Source organism: Rasamsonia emersonii (genome assembly GCF_000968595.1).
Source record: "Rasamsonia emersonii CBS 393.64 chromosome Unknown ctg1118621760562, whole genome shotgun sequence".
NCBI lineage: Eukaryota > Fungi > Ascomycota > Eurotiomycetes > Eurotiales > Trichocomaceae > Rasamsonia > Rasamsonia emersonii.
In genome coordinates, this window is record NW_013562905.1 from 1 (window position 1) to 12,002 (window position 12,002).

Here is a 12,002-nt window from a genome sequence, read left to right on the forward strand (position 1 = left end):
CTCTTTAGCTCGCAATTCTCAGTAATATTCCTTGTGGATGTTCGCGGCAAAACATGTGTTATGAAAGTGGTCTGTCAATCTTGAACAATGTGATGGGTCTATTCACTGATATTTGAATTTCTCGGATAAGCAGGATCATGACAATGGCCCAGTCAAACCTGCGCCTCCAGAACGTGAGACAAACATCTATATCTGCGAACCAACTGCCTATAGGCGATTGAAGAAGCATGGGTTATGCGACTGTGGCATTGTACCACAGTTCTATGGAACCATGGAGAGGCTTGATCTGCGGCTCTTCCAGCCTCATCTGAAGATGCTTCTTGATGACAAATATCCTCCTAATGCAGTTTTTCTGGAGTGTATTCCTAATATGGAAATGCTCCTTCCACAGAACTATACGAGGAAGAGGATGGAGAATTTGGTGCATGGTATCCGAGAGATTCACAGAGCATTGGTCCTGCATTGCGATGCTAAGCCGCGAAATATGATGGTTGTCAGAGATGACCCCGAAAGGGTGGTCTGGCTTGACTTTGACAGAGCTCAAACGTATCATGCGGATAAGCTTACTGAGAGACAGCGAAGGTTTCTTGAGGATTACTAGTAAGTGTCTGACTACTAAGTACAGGGATCTAGGTATGGCTAACATCGAAAATGTGTTCCAATAGGAAGCTGATCATGTGCAAGGTGAAATAAATGAGACCTACCTTTATTACTGCTCCTGATAGACTCATTCTGTCTGAGAAGTTAAATAAGAGTCAGGCGAGGAATCAAGAAGTTCACAAAACCATGAGAGTGTCTAAGGAACTGGTAGCTGGGAGACAAGTAATATGTGGGGAGCTCTAGAGAAAATGCAAACCCTTAACGAAAGTGAACTGTTCCAAGATGCCAGGCAGAGCAGACCTCAGAAAGGAGGTTATTTTGAATCTAGGAAGGAGCTGGCCCATGGAGAGCCAAGATCAATGCCGAAGGCTACAAGTCGGGTTTGTGATTAGGTACTTTTGAAAAGGAAGTGCAAACGCAGTTGAGTTTTTCTATTTTAGGAAAGCCTTAAACACGGTTGCTTAATGCTATGATTTAACAATATTGTGAGGCATTCTGGCACCCAGTTAGCTAGCATACACACAGAACAAGCTTGATACTTGAGCTGTCTGTACATTGGGTTGTAGAAGACGAAACTGTTCTTGATCAAATAGCATAAGTCAAGCTGCTATGAAGCCTTTTTTTTAAGGAAAAAAAATATTTTCTAATTTGAAGACTTCCAAGAAATTACATAGTAAAAGGTAATTGCCAATGAGGGCACTTTTGTTGCAGAGTAGACACTCATTAGGTTGTATCTATAGGCATACCAGCTTGAATTACAACAGATAAGGATGTGACTGAATATCTTGAGTTTGTGCCTTAAATTATGCTAAAGATTGCAGATGTCAGGAAATCTTAGGTAGGAGGATGAAGTTCTGTAGCTAGTAATCAGTAAACTTATTCAAGGTTATTCCGTGTATTTTTTTTCTGTCTTCAGTCCTACACTAAGTAAAATCATTAGTTAGTCATTTGTGAGATTGACGGTTAGAGCTTTCTCATATGACAACTCCTGGAAGAAACGACGCCTCTTCTGCTGATCAAACTTGCAGGTAATAATGCAGCCGGTGCCCATCTTTGTTATCTTAATCTTTTCTCTATATAGTTCCTAGCTTAGATATTGCAAATAGCTAGTACAAGGATAAGGGAAGGATAGGTAAAGATAGGGCAAATAAGCTTGGGTGAGTTAATCACCTGACAGGTTACTTAGCTCACCTGCCCAAAGTAGTAATGTCCAAGTGAGGAAGGAAAAGAGCTGCTCGCAGATTTTTATAATTATACGACATTTTGACCTACCTATGCATGGCACCATATCTATCTAGCTTTTTTTTGTTGCTCCGTTGGCTGTAGTTAAGTGTGTATATCAGAGAGTGCGTGGTTTGATGATCTTGAGTGTGATAAGGATGTTGATTTTTCTGCAGTTTTTCTTCTTCCCTTATATAATACAACAAAGCTAAGCTCACCAAGACAACAGAACGAGGATCGCCTTAGTTTTCATTCTCGATCCAGTCCAGTATGATACGTATCTGGCACGTACTAAAGCAAAGACATGCGAAGATGGGATGGTAATAAATCTCGAGGCCGGTGAGTCAGCTGACCACATAATACGGAGTACTCCCTACCGAGTACGTACCTACCAGGTACCTAGGTACGTAGTAATACTCCGTACTTATTATTTCCGGATCCGTTAACTTACGAATAGACCCTGACGGACGGATCCTCCGGACATGTGCTTAGTACTACCTACGTTGGTCTAAATTCTCAATTCTCACGTCCTAATCTGACTCTGAGACGAGTCTGGTTCTCTTCTTTCCCTCCTGGATTTTCTCTGGTCGCGTGATCTTCCGGCCGGCGCTGCGAGGTTCCGCTGCACACCGCTCTGCATTGTTGTCCTGTCCGACTCCTGTTCCTGACGGAGTCCACCTTGGCAGCTATTTATTGAAATTGCTGCCAAGCGGTGTGTATCATCTATACGACATAGTTTGTCTGTCTATCGATGATCTCCTTGCTTGGCTGAGAGTTGCCAAGAGGAGGTCCCATTGCGTTCAAGAGCTGTGCTACAGTCTGTCTCTTTGGTGTCTTTCTGGGCATTCCAGCCTCGACTAATTGGAATGCATGGGATCTGGGATCGCTGGCGCTGAAGCAGGGCGGGGGAGTGGCTTTCAAGGGGCGCATCGAATGTTCGATTCCGGCTCCAGGCGAGGTCAGCTGACCGAAAATCCGGGGAAAGCTGGCGGCGCGCGGCAGCAGGCGCGCAGCTGATTGGCCCAGCGGCGCCGACAGCTCCGCGCGGCAGGCGAATCGCGGCAGCCAGAGGGAGTAACTGTTAGGTAAGCCAAACTGTCGGCACCGCAGTTGAGGTTGGCGGTTCGGCTTCGGCACGCCGGGCACTCTGGGGTAGTGAGTGGGCGGACTGCCCTGACGTATCGCTGGTCCGCCGCTGCGAGCCGCCGCTGTAAGATCGCCTGGTGCGCACCACACGTGCCCGCGCAGTCGCCTTGTTGAGCGGTGCACCCGTTGCAATCCTGGGAAATGATCTTCCGGGGACAGAGGATAGGTCAGAAAGACAGCAAAGGCGTCCTGGACGGCGTGGTGAGCACATGGCAGGACGGTTGCAAACTGTAGGCCGCCCGCATTTCGATTATGTCATAGAATGCATGCCCAGCCAGACACTGGCCCTGGCAGTCACCAAACAATGGTAGCCATTATCCATAGTGAATTGCACCATCGCAGCGCTGTGCTGGCATCGGGACAGCATTCATAGCACAGGAGCAAGCATAGCAATGGTCGACTTATGCAGCCGTGGATCTGCGATGCTACAGGGGCGCAGCAAACAAAGCAAATCACCGTCCAGACTAGCGACAAGCACCGCGATCATTCCTCCATCTCCCTCATATTTGCCCGCAAAACAATGAATGACCCCATCCTACTCCACCAGAACCGTCTGGCTCGCCGAGATTGTTTCACGGTCCTTGCCTTCCACGCCCCATGACCTCTCTTTGCCAGGAAATCGCCTCCGGTGGCCACGAGCCATGGCGCCATCCCGCCAGACCCAATGTCTCCCGGTCTGGGCCCGCCCGCCGCCTCCCATCTCCCCTCGACTGTCCCTTACCCCTTCCTAGCTCTGGATTCTCCTCCACAATGGTGCAGTCGAAAAATTCCACTAGCTAATGAACGAGCCACTACCGCCTGCAGCAGCATCTGTCACCAAGTCCGCTGCCTCACCCTCATTCTTGCGCCATTGTGCACCGGGCTCCGACGGCAGCCGCGCCGCCCTGTCCACCCGCGAGATTCTGTGACTAACAGCTTCTCAAACCTGTCCATTGTCCCCTCTCCCTGTCCGACGAGTCCGTTGCTTCGCCTGTGCGTGCTGCGGAATCTGGGGAAAGCTTCATCCTTCCCCCCTGGCTGCCCCTATTGCACCATCTATTGCGTGCTTGCTTAAAGACACTTGATGCCCCCGGCGGGGCCCGCTGGCCATCATGGACACCGCTCCTCCGCCTGCTCAAAATCACAAACACCCTAGTCCTCGAGTGACCTCGAGTCGTGCCAGAGAAGGTCTTGTGCAAGACCGTTCTCGAGAGTCCTCTCCTTGCTCGCCCACGTCGTCGTCCGCCTCGCCTTCGCGCTCGAGCAGTGTCCGGCGTAGCTCGCTTGGTTCCGTCAAAGAAGACGTTGAGGGTATGCTCCCGCTGCATTATGAGACTGCATCCTATATGCGTTGAAAAACTACCGTGTTGCTCGATTCAGCTACAAACGCTAACCGCTGGTTGCTGCAGGAATCGCCCAGACGTTCGTCGACACCCATCCGCCACCTACGTCCGCGGACCAGACTTCGTCCGCCATGGCTGCTGTGTCGCAGGCTCCTGAATTCTGCTGCCCGTGCGGTGGGTTCCTAGGCTGGAAGCAGATTCGCCTGGGTGGAAGGCGACTGAGCAAGAGCTACGGTGATCTTCGTTTCCTGGGAAGAAGCGCCTCCAGAGGCTGGGCGTGGGAAGAGACCACCGAACGCCCGGTCGTCAAGGAAGCCGACGAGGAGAAACGGCAGCCCGAAAAGCGGCGTGCTTCCCTTGAGACCCTCCCGGTTGAGGTTCTCGGTAAGTGTCTCGTCTTGGGTTGTCTACTTCAGTCGCAGAGCTAACTGCTGCCAGTCCAAATCATCTCCTACTTGGCTCTTGATGTGCCACCCAATGGCTATACGCCCCGGAATGTCGACCTGATCTCATGTCTCCTGACCTCCCGCACGCTTCATTCCGCGACGCTCAGTGTTCTCTACCGAAACATCACAATTCCCCACTCCGTCATCTTCTCCAAATTCCTCCGGCATCTCAATAATTATCCAGCCTTGGGAACTATTGTGCGCCGTCTGGACTTTTCTCATTTCACCTCGGTGGGATTGGGCCGCACCAAGCAGATGAATGTGGAAATCCAAAACCTAACCTCCAAGACACTGCTGCAGTGTCTGGATCTTCTCCCGAACTTGATGGAGTTCCTCCTGCAAGAGCATGTAGAGGATGATGTCAATACCGCTGTAATTGAGAAGATCTTCACTGGTCTACCCAACCTGCGGGCTGTTGACTTCTGCGGCTGCTCGTCGCAGAGCTTTTCCTCAAGTTTCCTGGAAGCACTAACCGGGAGTCCGGCACTCCCATTAACCTTTCCACAGCTGAAGCGCGTGTCCTTGCATGAATGTACCGGTCTTTCCCCCGAAGTTTTTGAGATCCTCCTTCCCCGGCTTATCAACCTTACCCATCTCGATGTAGCCCATACTCAGATCACTGAAGCGGCGTTATTCTCCATCCCCGAGACTGCTCGTATCACCCATTTGAACCTGTCTCGGTGCTCTCGTCTGTCCGGTTCTCAGGTTGTAAAGTTCCTGACGACACATCCTGCCGTTTCCGAGTCCTTGGTCTATCTCAATCTCATGACGGACGCCTCGCGTTATCGGCTGCTTGAGGTAGAAGACGTCAGCGCTCTTCTCCCAATGCTCCCCTCTACCCTGCGGTCTCTGAATCTGGGTGGCGCCAAAGTCGTATCTGAACACGTTTCCGCGCTGATTCCTCTGACGAAACATCTGGAGGAACTTGGACTCAGCACGGCGGATCTATCGATCAGTGACCTGAACTCTTTCTTCGTTCCCCCTGAGCGGCCAAACGGCGATGGTACGGCCGACCAAACATGGACGCCTCCGTCACTGCATTATCTGGACCTGACCAGGGTCCCGTGCCTGTCGCTACCGACGCTCTTCAACCCCAAAGCGTGTGTTCTCGTCTCCCCCCAGAGCGTCCCGCTGGAGGTGCTGGAGCTCAGCGATAAGCTTATCAATCCCCTTCGTGAACGCTCCAAGTCCGGCAAGTCCATTGGTTGGACTGTTCGAGAGCTTGGACGGCGAGGATGGTACGTGCGAGAGCCTGGTGAGCGCTTGAGTCCCGCGGACGACGGTTCGCGCTCGTGGAAGATGGGTGCTCGATGGTGGGGGATGAGGAAGATCCCAGTTGCGGTGGGAGACGTAGGCGGGATCTACGGACACTATATGTTCAAGAGGTGAAAAACGATTCCGGTTGAATCTTAGCTTCGCCTGTCGGTCGGGATACCTTCTCCACTCGATTATCCTTGTCTTTTCTACGACACGATGTATACGGTTATACCCTACGACAGCCACATTGATTTCTGGTTTTTCTGATCATCAGCGTGCATACCATAGCGGGCAAATAGTCTGAGCGTTTTCAGGGCATTTGGTGTCTTCCCAGCGGCCTCAAATGGCGCATGTGTTTTACGGGTTACGACGACTGCGATTACTTTTGTCGTCATTTTTTTTTTGTCAGCCTTAGCGTTAGGTTGTTCTCTACTCTGCTTCTAGCAGGTTTCTGTTTTTGTCATGTTTCTGTTTTTGTTATGATGCATTGTATTATTGTATCAGGGCAGGATCCGGAAAAGTTTTGCATTGTTGTTAATTTTGTCTGCGGTTGAATTGTGTAGTCGATTACCCCAAAGTATATTTATACAGCAACTGAGAGACTCGATAATCCATGAATCCAAGATTTCGTCCACTCCAGCGTAGTTGAAAGCGCATAGAATTGATTCTATTGATTATTATCGGGCGTGTGATCCAGGTTCTAGACCATCACGTGATCGTCCCGAAGCTTTGACTGACCGATTTCCATTTCCATCGGACGAGCTCTGCCACCTTCTTATAACAACGATCCAGACCTCGGTCCACGACGGGTTGCTTGTCCTTTCGGAAGGACTAGCTGAAGAGCATCCTCTTTCTCCTGTTGCCGCCTTCTTCCTCTTCCCGATGGAAGGTGGTCGTGGCGGAGGAGGAATCATCAGAGATTCGGCTCCAGGACCGTAAAAGGCTGGTGGTGGTCTGGTCGCCTCAACTTCCCGTGACGCACACGACGATAATGGCCCCTCCACCCCCGAGCGGGTCGGCGGCATACAAGAAGAAAGATGGCACCTTGACCATGTCCAAGGACCGCCAGTCGCTCTCCTGGATCCCGGCGGCTGGCGGTGCGGCGGGGGCGTTGACCATCGAGGTCAAGAATATCACTAGTACGTGACTACTCGTTTCTTTTTCTGTATGTCTATGTCTAACTGGTGGTTGATCACTAGATTTGCAACAGACGCCGGCGAGTAATCCGAAAGTGATGCTGAGGATTTTTGCCCAGCAGCCTGCGAACGGTAACGCACAGGAACAATACGTTTTCACGTTTACGTCCGCGACGAACGCCCGTGGCGAAGCCGATGCCATCAAGGATGCCCTCAGCGCGGCGATCCAGGCAGCGAAAGCTGCAGCCGCCCCGACGGCGGTCCCCGGGGAAGGGGTTTCGCCGGCCATGGCTATGGCACATGCCATCTCGTCCGCGGGGATGGGGAGACCGGCGTGGGATGATGACAACAAGCTCATCGCGGATGCGGAGCTGCAGCAGTCGTTGCTCAAGTCCGATGCCAACCTGCAACGGATGTTTATGGAATCCCTCCGCACCAAGCCCGACACGCTGTCCGGGGCGCAGTTCGTGTCGCAGTTCTGGTCGACTCGGGTGCATCTGCTGCGGGCCCATGCGATTGAGAAGGCGCAGACACGGGGTTCTTACAACGTCCTATCCACCTTGAAACCTCGTGTCGAGGATAATGTGACCAAGTTAAATATCAGCAAGGAGCAGATCCAGCTCATCTTCACCCAGCACCCACTCGTCAAGCGCGTCTACGATGAGAATGTGCCCAAGCTAAGTGAGCAGCAGTTCTGGTCGCGCTTCTTCCAGAGTCGACTGTTCAAAAAGCTGCGCGGGGAGCGGATCTCCGACACAGACCCTACGGATAATATCTTGGACAAATACCTCAAGATCGATGAACATGCGGGACGATCGCTCGAGGCGCACGTTCCGCACTTTATCGATCTGGCTGGAAACGAGGTCAACCATAGTCAACGCCAGGGAAACCGCCCGGACGTCGACATGCGACCCGCGCCGATGGACAAAGTGCCCATCATTAGGACGCTGAACTCTCTGAGTGAGAAGATCATGGCCAACGTCGCGCCCGCTGACCGGGACCCGACGGCGCCGGTGGGCATGGATGAGATCACGTTCAGCGAGCTGCAGCTTCGAGATCTCCGGGGCGACGAGGAGCAGAACCGCATTAGGTTGAACATTCGCGACCAGAGTCGGTTCTTCTCGCAGGCCAAGGAGAAGGACGAGAGTGAGAACCAGATGTTTGCCAACGTGGACCCGACGCAGATCATTATTTCCTTGCAGACCGACGTCGACCAGACCTTCCCTCCGGACGGCTCGTCATCCCACCTCGGGCGGCTCGTCGAGCCGGAGGAGGATGACAGCGACGAGGAAGAGGGCAAGCAGAGCCAGCAAGTCGGATCCAAGGCGAATCTGCATCGGGCGTCGGCTCAGCTCTTCGACGCTATCCGGGAACGCCGGACGCAGACGGAGACCACGGCCGCCGGTTCAGGGACCTGCGGCCTGTCCCCGGCACTGTTTGATCGCCTCACCCTGACGCATGCCACGACAACGGAGTTCTTGCACCAGTTCTGGCAGGCCTTTCTCTCGGGGAACCCCGATCGTGCCGGCGAGCTGGCCTCCCTCGTCGAGTCGCTGAACCGGGCGATGGAGCGGGTCAAGGCGGTTGCGGCGGACGCGGAGGCGGAACGGCAGGCCGAAATCGAGAAGCTGAAGCAGCATGCGCGGGACGTGCTGGCGGCGACGGGGAAGAAGATCCGGGTCAACCTGGCGGGCGTCGGGGGCGGCGAAAAGGTGGTCAACCAGCTGCTGGGGCCGACGATGAAGGCGCTGGACTTGGCCATCTCTAAATACAAGGAGGCCCTGGCAGAGGCGACGGCGGCGGAGGCGGCGAGAGAAGAGGCGCCGCAGTCGCTGGCCGTTGGTTCTCCTGCGGTGTAGTTTGATGTTTGCGGAGTTAGCGCCACTGTACAGTAGTCTCGATATGAACTGGAACGAATTGGATGACAGATTGAATAATCGTAGTAATTAGTAGCAACTGAGTAAATATTAATGGTCCGTAATCGTCTCCGCATTACTGTATTGACTGTGTGCCCGGCATGCCGATGCACTCGGCGGGTTCCTATTTAGTGCCGGAATAACAACTTTGGCGACGTGTGCAATTCCAGACCTCCGCCAGCTGCACCTCGCACGCATCCTGCTTGATTTCTGCTTCTGCACCACTGCTATCGTCGTCTCCTGCCGTTGGCCGCCTGCCTGCCAGCCTATCTGACCAGCAGACGCGCTGGAAGCAGAGGCCACATCGGCATCTCAGCCCCGCAATTGTCTCGCTGCCCCTGTCCAGCCTACGTCGACGTCACACCCCAGTCGCCTGTGATCTCTCACTGCAATACCGTGTGTCCTCTTCTTATGGTCTTCTGGTGATCAGGAAGGATGCTCTCGTCCGGTTTCGCCAACGCGCCCGTCTCCAAATTCCTCGTCGTCTACGTCGTCGCGTCTTCTGTCGCGCTCGCTATCTTCGACGTCAAGCACCTGGCCCACATCCAGGTCAGTCCGCATCTATGGAGGTATGGGCAGCTGTCGCGCGTGCTGCTGTGGCAGGTGGCCGGGTATGCGAACTCGACAGAGACCTTGTTCGCCGCCATGCTGGCGTACCATCTGCGTGTGGTCGAGAGGATGTGGGGGTCTAGGAAGCTTGCTGTGAGAAAGCCAACAGTCTAGTTGTTTATTTATTTACTTTCATTGAGGATACAGCTAACATGAGGAATGTTGGGAAATCGACGGTAGACTTTTCTTGTGACAACGCTGCCCTACACGACCATCATCACGCCGCTCCTCCTCGCCCTCGTCCTTCGTCCCCTGTCCTTCAACACGCTCAACTATCTCCCGTCTGGTCCGACGGCCACGATTTTTGCTCTCCTGGCGCAATACCATGCGGCTGTGCCCCATACGTTCAAGTATCGCATCTCCACCAGCAGTAGCAGCAACAACAATACTCCTTCCCTGACGATCCTCCTCTCCGACAAGTCAACTACGTATCTTGTCGCGGCCCAGTTGGCTTTGTCTCAGTTTCCTGCGACGCTGCTCCCTGCTGCTGTGGGCTGGGCCGTCGGTGTGGCCTGGCGCGCCGACATCCTCCCGACGTCGCGACGAGGGGGCGGCGGAGGATGGCGAGTTCCGGCCTGGCTGGTGGGCGAGAAGGAGCCCGTGCGACGGCGCTCACCTGCAGGAGCAACAGCCAGCAGCAGCGGTGCTTCGATCAGTGGGGGAGACAGTGAGCGGTACGAGGACCTGCGCAGACGCCTGGACGCAGCGTCGGCAGCAGCAGCAGCACAGGCGGCCGCCAGCAGTGGAGTGGAGGCGTCGCAGCAGCGGCAGAGACGGCCGTTGCTGGAGAGATTTCGGGGCGTTTTCTAGGTGAGCGAAGAGAAATTCCAACGCATGTGTTCCACTACGCATAGTGTAGTATATAGAGGAATTTATTTGTTTGTTATTGTTACTTCTATTTTTAAGCGGGCTGCAACGTGTGGGGTTTCTCCGATCGATCGCGATCTCTGCGGGTCCCCCAGATCGGGCGGTTCCTTCGGCATGACGTCCGAGCTGGATGACACGGGAAAGAACAGGGCTTTTTTTCTTGAGATATGTCCAGACCATGCTGTTGGGATGGTTGCGATACGCTTGGAGATGACAGGACGTGAGCGATGAGCTTTCGGCAAGAGATGACCTGCCGATCCCCGACCCCCATGGTCGCCAAGGGCCCTAGTAGGCAGGTCGTACGCCAAACTGTTTCACTGCGAACCCTGGTCGGCTAGCGGCAATTCGCGACAGAAAGAGGGGATATATGCGGGGATGTCGCTCGGCCAATTGCTGTCGGCGCTCACATCCCTGCTGTCCTGTACTTGCTTTCTCATCACTGTGTACACTTGATTCTGCACGAGATATTTCTTCCCGTCCAGCACAACTCAACATGCCAGGCCGTCTGGAAGGAAAAGTGGCCATCGTGACCGGGGGTGCCTCTGGGTTTGGCCGCGGCATTGCGACCAAGTTCGTTGCGGAGAACGCCAAGGTGATCATTGCCGACCTGTCCGAGGAGAACGGGCAGAGAGTCGCCCAGGAACTGAACTGCGTGTTTGAGCGCGCCGACGTGACCAAACGCGACGACTGGGCTGGTCTGCTGAAAAAGGCGCTGGACCTGTACGGCCAACTGGACGTGGTCGTCAACAATGCCGGCGCGACCTACGTCAACAAGCCGACCGAGCAGGTGACGGACGAGGACTTTGACCTCGTCATGCGGGTCAACGTCAAATCGATCTACCTGTCGACGAGTGTCCTGCTGCCGTACTTTCTCGACAACCAGCGCCAGGGGTCATTCATCCAGGTGTCATCGACGGGGGCCCTGCGTCCACGACCGGGTCTGACATGGTATAATGCGTCCAAAGCGGCCGTGAGCAACGCGACCAAGACGATGGCAGTCGAGTACGGGCCGAAGGGGATTCGTTTCAACGCTGTGTGCCCGGTGGTGGGGAGTACAGGAATGTACGTGCTGCGTGACGAGCTTGGTTGAAACTTCGCTGAGAAGAAAACCTACAGGACACATCTCTTCCTGGGCAAGCCCGATACAGAGGAGAACCGGAAAGGCTTTGTGTCGACGGTGCCGCTAGGACGGCCCAGCACGCCGGCGGACGTGGCGAACGCGGTGTGTTATCTGGCGAGTGACGAAGCGGCGTTCATTACGGGAGTCAATTTCGAGGTCTGTCCTCTGTCAAGTCGAGTGTAGAGTCTTTTACTGATGTATAAACGTATAGGTTGATGGTGGTCGCTGCGTTTGACGGAAAGCAACGAATGAGGTAGAGTACAGTAGAGAAGTATGAAGGCGTACTGTACAGTTCTCACTGGTATTCTGTTGCTTCTTACATGGACACATCTTGATCTGGTCTAAGGTCTAAATCAGCCATT

At 53.8% G+C, this 12,002-nt stretch overlaps 5 protein-coding genes across 5 annotated transcripts; 4 read left to right on the forward strand and 1 right to left on the reverse strand.

Annotated features, from left to right (window-relative positions):
* Positions 1–151: 151 nt before the first annotated feature.
* On the forward strand, positions 152–992 carry T310_7568 (uncharacterized protein; the record flags this gene model as incomplete). The annotated part of the gene is made up of 2 exons (XM_013469629.1): positions 152–600; positions 812–992. Coding segments are annotated over 2 exons (630 nt in total), but the record flags the coding sequence as incomplete, so codon positions are not given.
* Positions 993–2,544: 1,552 nt separating this feature from the next.
* T310_7569 (uncharacterized protein) lies at positions 2,545–3,289 on the reverse strand (the record flags this gene model as incomplete). Its single annotated transcript, XM_013469630.1, has 2 exons — positions 2,545–3,195; positions 3,248–3,289. The coding sequence occupies 2 exons, from the start codon at positions 3,287–3,289 to the stop codon at positions 2,545–2,547; spliced, it is 693 nt and encodes a 230-aa protein (XP_013325084.1).
* A 769-nt stretch (positions 3,290–4,058) lies between these two features.
* Positions 4,059–6,124, forward strand: T310_7570 (uncharacterized protein; the record flags this gene model as incomplete). The annotated part of the gene is made up of 3 exons (XM_013469631.1): positions 4,059–4,257; positions 4,356–4,673; positions 4,728–6,124. The coding sequence occupies 3 exons, from the start codon at positions 4,059–4,061 to the stop codon at positions 6,122–6,124; spliced, it is 1,914 nt and encodes a 637-aa protein (XP_013325085.1).
* An 859-nt stretch (positions 6,125–6,983) lies between these two features.
* Positions 6,984–10,463, forward strand: T310_7571 (RNA polymerase II transcription factor protein; the record flags this gene model as incomplete). The annotated part of the gene is made up of 4 exons (XM_013469632.1): positions 6,984–7,131; positions 7,192–8,981; positions 9,215–9,655; positions 9,834–10,463. 4 exons carry the CDS (start codon positions 6,984–6,986, stop codon positions 10,461–10,463), a joined length of 3,009 nt encoding a protein of 1,002 aa, XP_013325086.1.
* A 550-nt stretch (positions 10,464–11,013) lies between these two features.
* T310_7572 (3-oxoacyl-[acyl-carrier-protein] reductase) lies at positions 11,014–11,875 on the forward strand (the record flags this gene model as incomplete). Its single annotated transcript, XM_013469633.1, has 3 exons — positions 11,014–11,582; positions 11,637–11,796; positions 11,852–11,875. The coding sequence occupies 3 exons, from the start codon at positions 11,014–11,016 to the stop codon at positions 11,873–11,875; spliced, it is 753 nt and encodes a 250-aa protein (XP_013325087.1).
* Positions 11,876–12,002: the final 127 nt, after the last annotated feature.